Source organism: Ruditapes philippinarum, unplaced genomic scaffold (assembly GCF_026571515.1).
Source record: "Ruditapes philippinarum isolate M1 unplaced genomic scaffold, ASM2657151v2 ctg19_1_1_1_1, whole genome shotgun sequence".
Classification (NCBI taxonomy): Eukaryota; Metazoa; Mollusca; class Bivalvia; order Venerida; family Veneridae; genus Ruditapes; species Ruditapes philippinarum.
In genome coordinates, this window is record NW_026854201.1 from 424943 (window position 1) to 441862 (window position 16920).

The 16920-nt window shown below is 31.9% G+C and overlaps 1 protein-coding gene across 1 annotated transcript in view; it reads left to right on the forward strand.

Annotated features, from left to right (window-relative positions):
* The window catches only part of LOC132739400 (WD repeat and FYVE domain-containing protein 3-like), a 57453-nt gene that overhangs the window by 10751 nt on the left and 29782 nt on the right, over nucleotides 1-16920 (forward strand). Inside the window, exons 9-32 of the mRNA XM_060727099.1 lie at nucleotides 348-445; nucleotides 834-994; nucleotides 1612-1704; nucleotides 2001-2194; nucleotides 2606-2744; nucleotides 2891-2991; nucleotides 4633-4787; nucleotides 5065-5151; nucleotides 5647-6093; nucleotides 6674-7065; nucleotides 7880-8101; nucleotides 8357-8535; nucleotides 8798-9026; nucleotides 9375-9514; nucleotides 9990-10101; nucleotides 10502-10692; nucleotides 11172-11324; nucleotides 11441-11514; nucleotides 11765-11926; nucleotides 12409-12512; nucleotides 12838-12943; nucleotides 13212-13432; nucleotides 13725-13909; nucleotides 15628-15771. Coding sequence (XP_060583082.1) covers nucleotides 348-445; nucleotides 834-994; nucleotides 1612-1704; nucleotides 2001-2194; nucleotides 2606-2744; nucleotides 2891-2991; nucleotides 4633-4787; nucleotides 5065-5151; nucleotides 5647-6093; nucleotides 6674-7065; nucleotides 7880-8101; nucleotides 8357-8535; nucleotides 8798-9026; nucleotides 9375-9514; nucleotides 9990-10101; nucleotides 10502-10692; nucleotides 11172-11324; nucleotides 11441-11514; nucleotides 11765-11926; nucleotides 12409-12512; nucleotides 12838-12943; nucleotides 13212-13432; nucleotides 13725-13909; nucleotides 15628-15771 — 4089 coding nt within the window. The remainder of the gene's footprint in view (nucleotides 1-347; nucleotides 446-833; nucleotides 995-1611; nucleotides 1705-2000; nucleotides 2195-2605; nucleotides 2745-2890; nucleotides 2992-4632; nucleotides 4788-5064; nucleotides 5152-5646; nucleotides 6094-6673; nucleotides 7066-7879; nucleotides 8102-8356; nucleotides 8536-8797; nucleotides 9027-9374; nucleotides 9515-9989; nucleotides 10102-10501; nucleotides 10693-11171; nucleotides 11325-11440; nucleotides 11515-11764; nucleotides 11927-12408; nucleotides 12513-12837; nucleotides 12944-13211; nucleotides 13433-13724; nucleotides 13910-15627; nucleotides 15772-16920) is intronic.

Genomic DNA, 16920 nt, shown 5'->3' on the forward strand with positions numbered 1-16920 from the left:
TGTTAAGAAAACTTAGTTGGAATACCTCAAACTTTCAAGGATTACGCTTTTTATTATATATCTTTTTATTATTTTATGTAAGTGATCCATCCAGTTTGCTTATAGGTATAAAGTTTCACACACAGATGTAAGGTCAATGGAATTTTTAAAAGCATTAATTATTTGATTTTTAATGATTAGATATTGTATAAAACACATACTTGGTAATGCTCAGTATAAAACATGAAATTTTTCTTTTGTATAAAACATGAAATTTTTCTTTTGTTGTCTATGATGCCTTTAGATGATACTAAGTCTGTAAAACAGAACAGCAAATGGTGAAAATATACTCTTTTCTTATATTTCAGGAGAAATTCTTTGAGTTGTTAGAATTCATAGTCTTCAATATAAACTTTGTGCCATGTAAAGAACTGATAAGCTTAAGTCTGATCCTGAAAACACAACAGTAAGTAAACCACATCATGTTTTTATTGTTGAAAAAGCAAATTGTTGTATATCTATGCCTTCACATATTGATGGATGTTTACATGCATGTTTAGTAGAGATCCATACTGTACGTTGATGAATGTAATCTTCACTTTGAACATCACATTAGGGACCATGGATTCTTTCATGTGAGGAATCTTATCTAGCTACCCAATGGAAGGTCAGTGGTCTTACTCAGACGTCTACTTGAGCCTGAAATAATGCATAGTTGCACCTCAAGTCTTCCTTGACCAGTAAAGCTTGAATGTTGAAGTATAACTTTTACAGTGTGGTTTGACTTCAAACTCTACAAAACAAACGGTAAAACATTGTTACATGATATTTGACTGTACATGTACTAATTTCAGCTCAGTGCCAAATAGCATTCTATGTATAAAGAGTTTACAGAAGATTCTACAATACCATGCTGTGTTTAAAGATGTATACAGGGAGGTTGGTATGTTAGAGGTGCTCATTACATGTCTACACAGATTTGCTGCTTTATTGAAGGACCCTCATGCAGATGGAGGTAGTAAAATGTTATCATTATGACAATTTTATTTTTTAACAAAATATTACAACATCTTTACATATATACATGATAATTTTTTGTGAATATTAAACTTCATTTTCAATGAAAATTCTTTCATCAAATCTAACAAAGATATTTCAGGTTTAATACATGTATGATATTGGAATTATTATAAGAAATTATTGGTCTTAATTTCCTGAAACTTACTTGTGCAAACAAGCTTTAGTAGGTTACAAAACAAAGTTTTATTGTGGCATAAAGCATGAAATACTGAAAAAAAATGCTAATAAATGCACTGAAGTAAAAGTACAAATTACATTGACTTATTTAAATTTGTAAATTTTAGAAAAGCTAAATTGTTTGTCATAATCATCTCTTTAGTGTTCAGTAATTATATATTCTGCTAAAAAATTGTGTTAAGATACATCACAGAAAGTTTAAAACATAGCACAATCTACTCAATCTCTCTGTCCCCTTTGTAGCATATTTGTAATGTGAAAAACTCTTTAAGTTGTTATCATTTGATATAAGCACATAATGTTAAGTTAATTAGCATGTGATGATTGAGTTAATTGGCATGTTATGGCATAATATCATTACAGTGAATATTTCAGATACTACCAGAATGACAGCAGAACAAAGAGAACTGGGATTTTTAGTGATGGAAGTTTTAGCTACGTTGCTTAGCAACAGTAATCAAAACACAAGTAAGTATTTGTTCTTATATGTCAAGCATGTCAAAGTATTACAATTTCTTAACCTGAGGACATATACATGATAAAGTAGCGGTTGCTGATGTTATCCATTAAAGGCTTCCCGTGGATTTGAAACTTTTGAGGTTTTTGAAATTCAGAAATTCCTTCAGCTAAGTTGGAAAGATAAGCTGAATGATATTTGTTTTCTCAAAACATTGAAGCATTACTTTAATGTTTACATTTTAGAAATTGCAGAATACATTTCCTTCAATGTTAATAAAATAGTGAAATGTGTATGTTATTTACAGATGTGTTTAGAGAATGTGGAGGTGCAAGATGTGCTCACAACATGGTACCATTTGTTGAATGTCGACAACAAGCATTAAGTATAGTACAACAGCTTGTTCTGTCACCAGGGGGAGATGATGACATGGGCACACTACTTGGTCTTATGAACACAGCAGAGGTTACAAACCTTGAACTCAAAACTGCAATATTAAAAGTGAGTTGTGAAATCAGTCAGTTATTGTGTGTTCTTTTCTTTTTTTGAATTTTTCGTATTGGTAGTACTTTAATATGTATTGAAATCAAGGCTTTAATATGTATTGAAATCAAGGGAAGACAAATCCATTACAAATACAGGTATTCAGTGAGATAGAAAAATCTAACAAAGTGAAATTATACTTGAACAAAACAAACAAACAAAAACAAGTATTTCTTGTTTATAGACTTCACAGTACAGCATTGTGTTTGAATTTAAGGTTATCATTTTGTAGAATGTTCAGTCATGTTAAAAAAGACCAATTAAGGTTAGGATATTGTTTATAGAAAAGTAAATATATAAACATGTATATGTGTTTTATTTTGTTATTACAATAGTTACATTAACAGGACTGTTGTGTTTGTATTTCAGTCATTATTGAATGTATTACGAGAGAGTCATAGAACACGTACAGTATTCAGGAAGGTTGGAGGATTTGTCTATGTTATGTCTGTACTTGTTATAATGGAAGGTTGTCTAGCTCATCCACCCAAACAACCATGGGACAAAGGTATAAATCATTATTCTAACTGAATTTCTGTATGAATATTACTGTATCTGTTGTCCAGAATAATGTTTTATATTGCCATGACATTTTCAATGTTGATACATATCAAGTATATTAAAGATTAAACATTATTTATGTGATGTTTTCAGTGAGCCGTTATGAGGTATTGACGATGTTAAAGACTGTGTTCAGCTCTCTCACTGTTGCAATGAGATATGAGCCTGCTAATGCCAAATTCTTTGCCACAGATGTAAGTATTAAATTAGTTTGTATGTTTCTCTAAAGTATATTGATGGGGATATGATTGTGTACCTGCTTTATTTAAGTTGATAAGATATAGATTAAATAAACAGTTACTGGACAGTTTATATTTAACATGATATAATTTAAGGTAGCTGATTTCTATGGTAATTACATTTAAGCTATTTATCAATCATTACCAAAAATTCTCAATTATAGATATACTATGATTATTTTTTGTGAAAATACTCTTATTGCAGAAATTTATTGAAGTTCTTACTACATATGTTGTCACTTTAGTGCAGTTATGGAGTAACTTCTATTAAATTATACTATATGAGAGTGCATAGACTATGTTTTGGAAGCTGCATAATCTTAGATACTTGTCAAGTTAATTTGGTCCTTTCTTTAAAGTCCTTTCTTTGTGCTCTTCGCACAAATTAGCTATTGAAGAGGGTAGACATAGAAATATTGAAAGAAACCAACGCCTCTGTACAAAATGCAATATGAAACAAATTGAAACTGAATATCACTTCTTGTTAGTATATCCATATTATAACAACTTAAGGAAAACATGTTTACCTAGATATTATTGCTCATAGCCTAATTTAAATAAATTCATATCAATAATGAAATGTACGAACAAAAATGTAATTGTTAACTTAGCAAAATTTATTTATTCAGCAATGCAACTGAGAAATGAATCTACTTAATACATTTGTTTGAAATTGATCTTTTCGAAAACCTAGCTAAACACCGTTTTCCGGTACGTTACCGTTTTAGCTCTGGGGAATTACATCAAATGAAGTACATAACACAGTTACGTGATATTTCGATTTTTCTATCAGTATTTAACCGTTTAAGGTGAAAAAATTGATGTTTTTGAAAATTATCAATATTCCTTTAATATCTATTCCAAATTATTCAAAAAAATAAATTGTTTATAATGAAAATCAATAAAATTCAAACAGACGTAGTGGAATCTTCCATAATAAATAAGGTTATTTTCTGCGTTAACTTGTGTATTTACTTTATTTTTTGTATGGAATTATTCATACAATGATATCTAATTATTTTCTTATAAAGAAATAATTACTTTATTTCAATTTGATTTTAAAAAAGGCCGAAAACATCGAGTTCGCTATTACACTCCATTGGGTGAATTCCCCAGAGCTATGTACAGAAAGTACCGGAAAACGGCGTTTAGCTAGGTTTTCGAATTCGTGAATAATGTACGCTGATAAATAATTATGTATATGTATAATTTATCATGTATGTATCTTACTTTTCTGTACTTTGTACTGCCAAAATGTTACTTGGCGATGAACATGTATATGTTTTTGCCAATAAATTATTTGACTTGACTTGACTTTAAAAAACTGCCAATTTGTTACTGACACTCTGTATTCATATTGTTTAACCTATAGTTTGTTGAGTTTAAGAAATAACATATCTTCTCATTGGGAACCCAAAACGTTTTTTTTACATGTATAGCAATTATCAGTATTTTCAAATATCAAATTAGAACGAATATATCTTTATCCATATATGGTGAACAAAGTTCACTTATTAAATAAAAATTATAAATATATATGCAAGATTACAGACAAAAATGTTAAACAGTTGTATATTGATTGATGACATATTACAGGTTAGATATGATAGTTTGACAGAAGCTGTAAGATTGTTGGGTTGTTTCTCATCTACCCCAGATATAACAGCACTAGATGATGATACTGACTGCTCCTCTCTCACTGAAGGTTACCAGGCATTTGAAGAATTGTTTCATCAAAACAAGGAACCAAGGTAAAATTGCCCAGCTGTTATGAATCATACAATCAATTACAAGATATTTTTGTGAAGAATATATTTTGCTGAAATCATATAGAGCTTGTTTGTTGGTCAAAATTTTGGTGATAATACTTCTATGAGCCACATGTTCAAATGCGTATTTTCAGACTTTTAAGTTACTTTAGTCTCTGAATACTTGTCAGCTCATCAACATTTTTACCTTATCATTTAATGTAAGGAATGGTTTATTGTTTCGATATATAAAAACTGATATTTTTTATTTCATAATCAGAATGAGAGAAGATATACCAGTGTTGTTAGCATCAGCATGTCAGATGGTCAGATATCTGTATGATATGGCACTCGATGCATTTGAAAGGTGATATATTTTAACTTTCTAGATCAGTGTTTAATTCAGTTGTATTATCATAAGTAAAGTGATTGATAATGTTTTTTTAATAATTTTAAGCTTGACCTTTCGAAGAATAATCACCTAGGCATCAATGTCATGTCACTTAAGTTTTTCCTTGCAAGTTGGTATCTCAAAAACTACTGAAGAGAATGGATTGAAACTTCACAAACTTATTTCAGAGCATAAAAGGAGGTCTTTGTTTAAGGCCCATAACTATGACAATGACAGAATTATGGCAATTTTTGGACTTGAAAATTTTTACATGATCCAGGCTCTTGTTTTACTATCAAGCATTGAGAACAGTCAAGCAAGCTAAACATAATTTCTTTAATCAAACAATTTCATTAGGGTATGTAGACTAGCTAACCTTAAAATTTTGCTAATGATGACATGTAAAAAGATATTCTAAATACATTTGTTTTTGGATTAACAATTATAAATTTGCTGTATTTATTGTTTAAGACCATATCTGGTGGCTAGTGCCAAGAAGAGTGATTCCCCTTTAACCAAGCGCCACACTGTGTTCCAAGAAAGTCCATCTGCTTCACCACAATCCTCACCAAAACTAAAGAGAGCAAGTACAGGCAGTTTATCTCTACCTGTAAATGCTGCACACCCAGAATTCATCATCCACGCCGGAGCTGTACTGTCAATATTTCATCTACTTCCTGCCGTAGCTAGTGACAATGATAAATTATCCAAAGACTTGAAAGTGTTTATAGCAGGATTGTTGAAGAATTTGTTGAGAAAAGAACACAATCAGCAAGTTATGTGTGATGCAGGATTTCCACATGAGTTATTAAGTCATGGAAATATATCACTGGCAGATGAATCACATCCTCTCCATCCATCATTACAGTATATGTTTGAACGTCTAGCATCTCAATCACTCACTCCTAGAGATTTAAGGTAACATCATAATTATATACTATGTTTATTTTTTCTGCAACTACATATGTTGTCATTTGCCACTGATTAAAAAATCATGTAGGATTAGTACTCATTTGTGGAGAATTATTCAGATAGCTTACAGAATGTGGTTGGTTCTACTTAGGTGCCTGTTCATGCCTGTAATAAGGCATGGAAGGTATTTCTCCACCAGTAAAACCGAAAAGTCGCCATATGACCTATAGTGTGTTGGTTTGATGTAAAACCCAACAAAAAAAACTTGTTGAGAAATCAGTAATTTCTTATTAGTTATTGAAGAAAGTGGGTTACTTATTAGTTATTGAAGAAAGTGGGTTAAGTGGATCTAATACAGAAATATGTTAAAAAAATATGAAAAAAGTCAGGGTAAAAACAAAACAAAAATACATTGCAGAGAAAATAGCTGTATGCCAGTAAGAGAAAGTTTCGGTTAACAGATCCTTGATGATATTTTGTTTAAATGACTAGTTGACATGTTAATTGTATTACATCATTAATTGTTAGCATCTATCCCACACCATAACTTCCAATAATCTAATTGCTTTGATTTATCCTTGTACAGAGACTTCTTGAGATTAGGGTCACCTCTTAACTGCCGACCAGCAGATGAAGATCTTGAACATTCTGAGAAAGTGAACAAAAGTTGGCCGCTATCGAGACATGCTAGTGTTGAGGAGAAGAGAACACCATTTGAAGTGGAAAGAAAATTGAAAACCACAGGATGTCCAGTGCCATTAACTAGAGTAAAATGTTTAGTATCAATGACAACACCAAAAGATGCAAGAATGCATGGATCAAGTGTAACTCCAGCATTTGTTGAGTTTAACATGAATGCTGAAGGGTTTGGGTGCTTGTATTTGCCCAGTATAGCCCCACAGGGACCACCAACACCTAGTGTAGTCAGTGGGGTTGTAGGTGCAGCAGATCCATCAGTTATAGGAGGCATTGGGTCAGGTAGTTACATGCTTCTTTCCAAATTTCAGCTTTCATTAATGACTGTCTTTTGCCTTTTGGTTAAGGTTGCTTGACCCTCACCTTTATGGGTTTCAATCCTGCCAGGGACTTTGGGTTCTTTCAAGTTGGGAAGCTATGCAGCTAACTTACAGAACATTGGTTGTTTGACTCAGGTGAAATAGTGCACAGAGGGGCAACTGAGATCTTCCTAAACTAAGCTGGAAAGTTGCCATACAACCTATACTTTGTTGGTGTGCCATAAAACCCAACCAAAAAGAAAGAAGCTTTTAAAGACATAAAGAATATTGTACTTTGGACTGATTTAATCAGTGATTCATCTAAAATTGCATGTTAAAGAGGTCTTAAACTGTCTCAAAATTCCACAATTTTGTACTTCATAACAGCAGGTGTCAAGTGCCGTGTGGCAGCCGTAAAAAGTTGCCCCGTACTTCACTTCAGTGTTGTTATATTTTCTGGTCCTTCGGGATCATTGATGCCAACACTATAAAGTGTTGAGAATTGAGTACCGCTCAAGCCGGTGCTAGGGGGCGTGAGGGATGTTGCACTTATTCATTATCCCACATGTACAGACTCAATCAAACCGAGTCTGCAATTCTTATGTTATTTTGTTGTGATTAATGCTTCCGAGAGATCACTTTGTTTCCAGAATTTTAAACATATGCTGAAAAAAACTAAAAAAAATTGTTGTATAGGTTTATCATGATTGTTAAATTTGGAGTATTGATTTTATTCCAATTTGAGTGATTGCATTTTCCATTGTTTGATGTTTCAGTAATTTCTTGCTTTTCTTTAGGAGAAAGAGTGTTCCCACCACAGTCAGGACTAACATTTTCATCTTGGTTCTGTGTTGACAAGTTTAGTGTATGGGGCACTGACCCACACCCGGTTAGGTTGTTTACCATCGTCCGTAATCTCCAGGGGCGAGAAGAAAACTTGATATGTCTCAGTATAACTTTATCACCGAGAGATAAATCACTGTATGTTTGTACACAAGAAACTCTCATGCCATCTTCTGGTAAGCATTCTTAAACTTTATCTTATCTGTTCTATAAATTTGTATGAGATATCATATGCATTATATAAATTTACTACCAAGCAGAGTTTGATATGATTTGTTGTCTCCAAAAGTAAACTCTACAGAATTTTGATATTGTATGCAAATCTTTATGATTGTTGTTATGGTAAAATATTTGCAATATTTATTTATTGAAACATATATTAGGATGTTATGGTAAAACCTGAATAAATTTATGATGAAAATTTGTTGCAGCCCCATCTGATGATCTAGGAGAACCAAAGTTAACTGATAATTTGGTAAAGTTTTGGCACCAGGACCTTGACCTAGAGGGTCAGTGGCACCATTTAGTGCTCATCTTCCATAGAGCTGGTATCATGAAGAACTCAAGTGTCAGTCTGTTTTTGGATGGGGAGCATGTCAATACTCATAAGGTATAATGTTTTTATGTGCTGATTTTAAAGATTATAATTAACTTACCAGCATATTTGACTTATTTGTGATAGAGAATTGACAAAGAGACACAAGTGTTACACACCAAACCTGCAGACATTTCAATTTTTTCGTTTTCAGAGTTCTTTAGATAATCTGTTTTCTCTTTATAAACTCATGATTATGATAATTTCTATCAAATTTAATTTCTTAGTTCATTAAATTAACTTCTGTGTTAATGTAGTCTCTTATTTAATATTACAGTTGCACTATATCTCTCCAAACCTCGGGGTAGGAGGCTCAGCAAGTCCAACAGCTTTCACTTCAGTGTTTGGCTATATTGGTACCCCACCTCAGTTGAGACGACAGTCTAGGCTTACATGGAGACAGGGACCATGCCATCTGTTTGAAGATGTCATTTCATCAGCTACAGTCAAAAATATATACACTCTAGGACCAACTTATATAGGAAGTTTTCAGGCACCATATTTAGGTATTTACATAGAAGTCTGCTTGTGTATGTTGATATTTGGCATTGTTTTCCCATCATTAACATAAATAATTCCAGATCTTTGTAAACCAAGGTATTGCCTAAATATGAAATTCAATTTTTTTGTTTTTGTTTTGCAGTTGCAAGGTCTTCTTGAAAATAAATTTTGAAAAAAGTAAATGAACATTTAGAAATATTGCTCAAAAGAATAATATAAAGTTGTGTTTTATTTTATGTAAATGACAAATGTTGCCTCTCTTTATACTGATATTTACTGAACTTCACTGTAAAACAATGATATTGTTATAAAGATGAAGCAAGGGGTAATTATATTTATTGTTATATCTTCAGAAGATAAAGACATGCAGGGTCCATTTATCAGTGAGGAGAAGCTTGTATTTGGTGTACATGCACATGCTATGTCACAAATGACTATCTCTAAAATGAGGAAGATTTATAACAAAGTTGACAGCAAGTCTATAGCTAAACAGGTAAAATCAGTCTGGTTGAAACAATATAGTAACTATTTCTTGTTTATGTGCCAGTGATAGCTCCCTCTATACTCTTGTCTGGTTAACAGGAACAGTTCCAAATTAATGGATATTTATATTTTTCTTAAAATAATTGAAATTTGGAACTCATTCTGTGTTTTCATTTAATAAATTAAAACAAAAGTTTGCTTATCTTTAGCTGGTATATAGAAGTCAAAGGATGTAGGCATTTAGATTTGCTATGTTTGTGATAAAAGTATTAGCGATCTTGTCAAGTGCTTTTCTGTTTCTATTTTCATCTGTGTCTTTGTAACATGTTTTATTTTTGCTTTGCTGATGAACATCTTTTTATTATCAAATCCTTCAAACATGTTCTCCAAACATGCTTCCAATAAGTAAGTTAATTTATTTGAGTCTAGATATACTTGATCTAAGTTAACAGATATATAGGAGTTTTTTTATTTCTGTTTTACAGCTGGCAATGTCATCACATGACAATGCTACACCAATCAGAATACTGCACAACTCAGCTGGACATCTAGGAGGCTATGCTAGATGTCTTGGTGCTATTCTCATGGGATATCTAGGTGAGTATTCTTGATTTTATCTCTGTGGCCTCTTATTGTGAGATAACTTAATAATTTTCAAGTGCTGATAACTGTTTATTTGCTAATTAATCCTAAAGAAGCTTAAGTTATACCTGTTTATTTCTGATGTAAGGTGAAGGTGTTTGTGTTACATTTCTATGGTTTTATTTGGTGTATGGTGGAGGTGATTTTTATTGGTTGAGGTTCCTGACTGATCTGTCCTAATCTTTGTTATTAGGAAGCCATTCAGATAGCATACAGAGGGATGAAGGTCCGGGCAGTTTGTCGGCCTCAACCAAAATAAAACATTCAGATATGTTACAACAGGACAGAGTTACTTGCCAGGTTTCTGCATGCACCAATATAACACAAACGAATAAGCAAACTGATATTTCTTCAGGAGTGCGTACATTTTGTCCTATGCCAGTTGCTAAGATGCTTCAGAATGTGGGCGGGACTAAGACATTACTTGGTTTGGTTGCTATGACAACTGATGTAGAAGGCTTGTATGCAGCTGTAAAGGCGTTGGTCTGTGTAATCAAGAGTAACAAACAGGCTCTTCATGATCTGGATAGAATCAGTGGCCATCAGGTAATTGTTATCATGGTAGTAAAACCATTTACATATGTTTAACAGTGTTTTACATTTAAAGACATGTTGTTTGTATTTTATTGAGTAATCGAGATGTGCTGCACCTACAACACGCATCAGTACACGTTAGTAAGTTTAAATTTCCTCAATGTTGGATAAATCTAGGAATCATAAAATTGTTCTCACTATATAGCAATGTCACTCATGCTCATCTTTTTACAAAAGTTTGATCTTTTTGAAACAATGCTTTCTTTGATATACTATACAACAAATTGAAAGATTGTTGAGAACAGGGCATTAGGATAATGGAAAGTCTAGTGATCTAAAGGTCACAAATTTAGTTTAGAATTACTTAATTTTCATAATATTTGAAGATATGTTAAATTGAATGGTTGGTCAGCTATGCTTGAAACTAACTTAAGTGGACAAATCAGATAGAACAATGTAAGCACTAAATTACTTATTTACATATTTTCCAGATTTTAGCCATGTTGTACAAGAAGAAACAAGGGTTATTAAACAGTCATATTCTACATCTGACGTTTTCTCTTGTTGGTACAATAGATAGTGGGAAAGAAAGCTCTACCATACCGAACAAAAAGGCATTTGAGGATATACTCTGTGATCTTGAGGTGAAAATATTTTATATTTTATCTTGATTCTGGTTGTTTATAGAGCAATCAACATTTGTCCAATGTGTCAACTTTCATTTGTTAATAATGTAAAATACATGTATGTTTTATTTCAGGTGTGGCATGATGCTCCATTTGATCTACAGAGATCACTGTATGAACATTTTTATGAATTGCTAACAGATTCCAGGTGAGTAAAATACTATATGATTGAAAATATATCATAATTTATCTGCTAAATAACAATGTCTTAAGTTTCTTTTAAGAAGAAATATTTTTAGTGATAAGCATGTTATACTTTTATCTGGAAATAATTATGTTCTAAAACCTATTTCATTATTTAACACCTTATTTCTTTAAGTCAAATGTTTATTTTCATGATGAGTTTAAAAAAAGGTATAGTTTGTTAGTGTTCTTACTCTTGTTTGATCGGATTTCAGTGACCAGTCCAACAATTTAAAATTGATGCGTGAGATAGGTCTAGTATCTAGGTTACTACATGTGATGAGAGATCCTCGTCTCTCACAGTCTACACTAGACACCATGGCCAGTGTGATAGGGCTGTTACTGGAAGGTCCACCAGATTCACAGGCATTGCTCAAGTTAGTTTACTACAACTATTTACACATACAGTCCTTCATGAAATATAAGTTTCATACTGTTTGAATCAAGATATTCAGTTAACTGTCATGAAATTTATTCAATAACTGTTGAAGAATGGTATTAAATAGAACCGCCTCCGTGGTTGAGGGGTTAGAGTAGATGACTTCTAATCCAGTTACCTCTGGCGTGGGTTTGATCCCCTGGAGATGCTTTGGTAGTTTAGCACGGAGGAAGGTAGTCTAGTACTGGTGTAACTCTCCAGGAACGATGGTTAGGAAACTACCTGCCTATATGACTAAAATACTGTTGGGGAAAAAGCATAAAATGAAACATGTATTGTTGTAATGCCAAGATCATAGAAACTATCAATACTTTGTACAATATTTATTCTATAAATAAAGTAAGTGGATTAATGTTTATAAAAGATGATGAGGAATCAGTTTCAGGTTCAAATTTCATACTATAATTGATTATGTTTCAGACTTGGTCAGTTTTTGGTATTCACTATACCAGAATCTCACTCAGAAAAGTTATTGGTCGTAGAAAACCCATCTACCCCCAGTGGGAATTACATCATTATAGAAAGTAAGTATAAATCTACTGAATTGTTTTTAATTCCATATACATCAGTTTAAAAGGATGTGTTAACTAAACTGTATTACTATTGTTAACTTTCTTTAAGAATATGTATCATTATGTTGTTTAAGCTTTCTAATCGTGCTTTATGAATGAAGTATAAATTTCAACTATATGTAACAGTGTGTCACATGTTTCAGTGTGTAGTATAGTAACAATGTTGAAATAACAAACATAAATATGTTGGGATTAAGTAAATATCTTTGCTTTTGTCAGTCTATAACCTTTTATAAGCATTATTAAATAAACAATTTATATTTCTATATATAATCAGCTGATGATCCAGGTGGTCCCTCTATACAGAAAGTAAGGTTGAGGAATACATTGCTGGGTGTTGTACACAGATTACTCACTCAGAGTTTATCATCTCCTAACAACAGGTGACATGTTGTTTCAATCTTGTACATGTTATTTAACTGAAAGATGTGTACCAATATTGAAAGAGTATTTAGCAAAACTCACTTTTCAACAAAATGTTTCTCTATCGTCAAATAATAGAAATGACAATTTTTCAAGACTAATTGATGAATATTTTAAAATGAAACAGGCATTTTAACCAATAATCTTTTTATAAAATGTAACACACCTTTTGAGTATATCTAGATTTTATAAAGAAGTTTTAATAAGTGATTGTTTGATTTATTACAGTTTTTGTGAAGAGTTACAGAGAGTCCTTGGTTTTGATTGGATACTTTTATTCCTACAAAGTCACATCCATTCTACAACAGTGATTAGAGCTCTCCAGATACTCTTGGTTATGTTCAGAAACGCTACCGTTGTTGCACGGTTTAGAGAGGGTCAGTATGGTGGAGGTTGGTTAAAGGATACTGAAATGATTGTGAAACAACATTCTGGACCAACTATGTTGGGTAAAATCTTCTTTATTGTTTAATGCACCTGATATGTGAGATAAGGTTCATGTTTTGTTTTTATCTGGTTATATTTTATGCTAAATATGATTGTAACACTCTTACTAGAATAATTTTAAGTACAATCTTTGACTATAGCACTGTAATAACTAAGACATTGTAGACTCAAATACGGAAATTAGACTTGTTAAATATTATTTGTTTTATTGGGCTTGTAGTTGCATCAGTAATATTATTATAGAAACAAAATACCAGCATTTTATTGCAGTAAAAGTAATGTTTATATTTTCAGGCTTCAATGTACACTCGGGACATCATAGTGAGACGAGAGAAGTGAATCAGGAGATCTGTCATGTACCTGGATTTACTGTATTACAATGGCTGTTACCTAAACATAACAGTGTACCAGAGGTCTATTTCTTACTAATGGCAATGCTTCTTGGTCAACCTGTCCAAACTATACCTGCAGATATTCAGGTATGACAAATGCTGAAAATGCTCATATATTTGACTGTTAATTCTTGAAGCTTCACATCTCCTGATGTACAAACAAATTTTTAAAATCATTTAACTTAGGAAAGATCGAGAGTTCAGTATTAAGAATAAGCATGCCATTATTATGAAGTTTTTCATGTTTTATGTAAAATATAGCTAAGTTTTCTAGTTGCATCACCGTACAGGGTTTTACGGGACGCAGAATTCTGCGTCCCTATACGCATAAATTTTGACATGTACGCATATAAGTTATCCACTTGCGTCCAAGTGTACGCACAAAAATAATCCTAGACAATAGATGTTATTGTTTCTGACCCGACATGATTTTATCTCTTTCTTCTCGAAGCTCACAAAATTCCATTTAAATCTAATACAGCGAGCAGAAAATACTTGCATTGTTTATTTCGGAAGTTAACATAATTGAAATCTACTGCGCATGCTATTTGCAAGTGCCCGCTGCAGAAACTGATGACGTTTATCGTGCAAGCTACAGTAACTGATGACGTTTACCGTAAAATCTATTTTAGGTAGCTGTTTTTGGTTTTTCTATTGCTATATTTAGACGGACTATTTATAACAAGCAATTACTATTGGTTAGCGTATCCAATGTCGATGCGAATGTATTTTGTACATGAACGGCGATAATAAAAAAAGGCAGTGCTTTTTGCAAACTTATTTTCATAGTGTTATAGAAATTAAGTCACTGGGTATGTTATTATCGTTGGTGTTATAAATATAATGGTTTCGGCGAACTTAATTTATGACTGGGTCATCAAGTATGTCCCAGCTTATGAGGAGGTGCAAAAGCGGTTTCGTCAGCCTTTTGTTATATGATATTTTTAAAAACGCAACATATTTAGCTGACTGGTCCGTAAAGATATCTATTGTGTGTTTACTAGTTCAGCTAAAATATTTACAAATAGATCAGTACAAATTTTCAGTCTGTTGGTGTAATCACCTTATCAATAAAAAAATATGCTACTAAAACTTGACATTCCAGCCACTCAAAGACTTAAAAGCCTTGGAAATAGCACATGATATTATTGTAAAGGGCTACTAAAGGGCTATAAAAAAACCTAGTGATAAAAGATATTGAAATCATATACTTCTTATGAAAACAGTACAATATACATGCATATCTCTTACAGGGTAAATAAATGATTTTAAGCAAAATAGAGTGGTCTTCATAGCCTTTTATAGTGAATATAATTTTGGACCCCTAAAATTCAGGCCTGGACCCCTACTTTTCTAGGCTGTGCATCCACTGGACCCCTAAATTTCAAAGAGATGTAAAACCCTAACCGTATATCTATGCCTATTTCTAATAGATAAAGTTCTTTCTGTATATTGTTTTTATCTGTTTCACCTAAATTATGTAGATTGTGGAAATTGCCGTAGACAGCTTAAATCACTATAATTTTACATTTAACATTATCTTTACTATTTACAAACCTTGTGTAACTTTCATAAACATAGCATACATCTGTAGGTGTGCTGCATTTAACATTATTTCAACATTAGGAAATATATCTCAACAATTTTCAATTCAGAACCTTTAAGACATTTAATTTTTGGTGACACAAAATATGAATATGTAGATATAGGTGTAAAATCTGTATCGTCAGTCAGTATTTGACAAAAAAAGGAACATTGAATAAGCTTTATTGATTACTTACAGTACATATATTGGTATATTTCAGTTGAATCTTGACTCAGTATGGACAGTATTGTTTGGAGCCCCATTAAGTAAACAGACAGCAACTTTAACAAGAGATAAGGGTATACAGCTGTGTTCTGATGCTGCACTTATATTGCTTACTATGATCAGAAGTATGCTTAACCCTGTAAGTTATATTCTTAATAATTTTATCATAATTCTTAGCCAACCAAATATTACACCTTTTTAAATATTTAATATTATTATTATATCATAAACAAGTAATATTGTTAATATTATGGTAAATTTTTAATTTGATTATTTTTTTTAAATCCCAATAAAATGTATTTGAATTAACATTGTATTGTCCAACAACATTGACCTGGCACTCTTGCATTTGACCCTGTAGTCGGTATATTCCGTAAGCTTTACGATCTGCTTGTAAATTGATATGAATGTAAATATTGAATTGTTGAAATTATGTAACTTAAAAATCCATCTTAGCGCAGTTGGTAAAGGACTTTCACTTGAAGAATGTAGACGTAATCTGGTAGTTCGAATCTGGTAGTTCGAATCCTATTACAGCAACTTATTTTTTTTTTCGTTTTAATTTTAAAATTACCATTAAAACTATTGCAAATCTTTTATTTGTTGTCACCATCAGTGAAGTATTTTTAATAATTGCCTTTATAGCGTGTATGCACAAAATCACAAACGATTGCATAATGTCACAAAAAGAACCGTTGAAAGATACTGTTATAAAATAAAATAAATATACAATTGTGTATAAAAACACCACGTAAAAGGTTTTTCTAAAACCAGGTCTAGTAAAACTATTTCATATTAATTCTTGCAGGTAAAAAAAAAATAACGTGGTGTTGGTAAAGATTCGAACCATAGATCTTCAGATCGGTAATCCGACATCTATACCAATACACCACGCCTCGCTGACGAGTGAAGTTAGCAAATATATTATATATTCAGTAGATACTGGTTAGTGTTTATTCAAATGACCTTTACGAAAATTAATGAAGTGCCAGGTCAATATTGTTGGAAAATACCAGTATCATTGCTGTACTGCAGCAAATTTTCTAATAGCAAATACTTTTTTTGCTGTGATATATTGAATGTTTAAAAATATGAAAGATTAATCAGAAAAGGTTCAACAATTTAACTAAATTGTGTACAAATTGTAACATTTCTCGTATAAATAGAGATTTATTAATATATAAAAATCTACAATAAGACATAGCAAGTCATGTTTGATTGCAAAGTTTGCCAATACATAAATATCACAAACATGAATATTTAGATTCATTTTAATTATTTATTACTT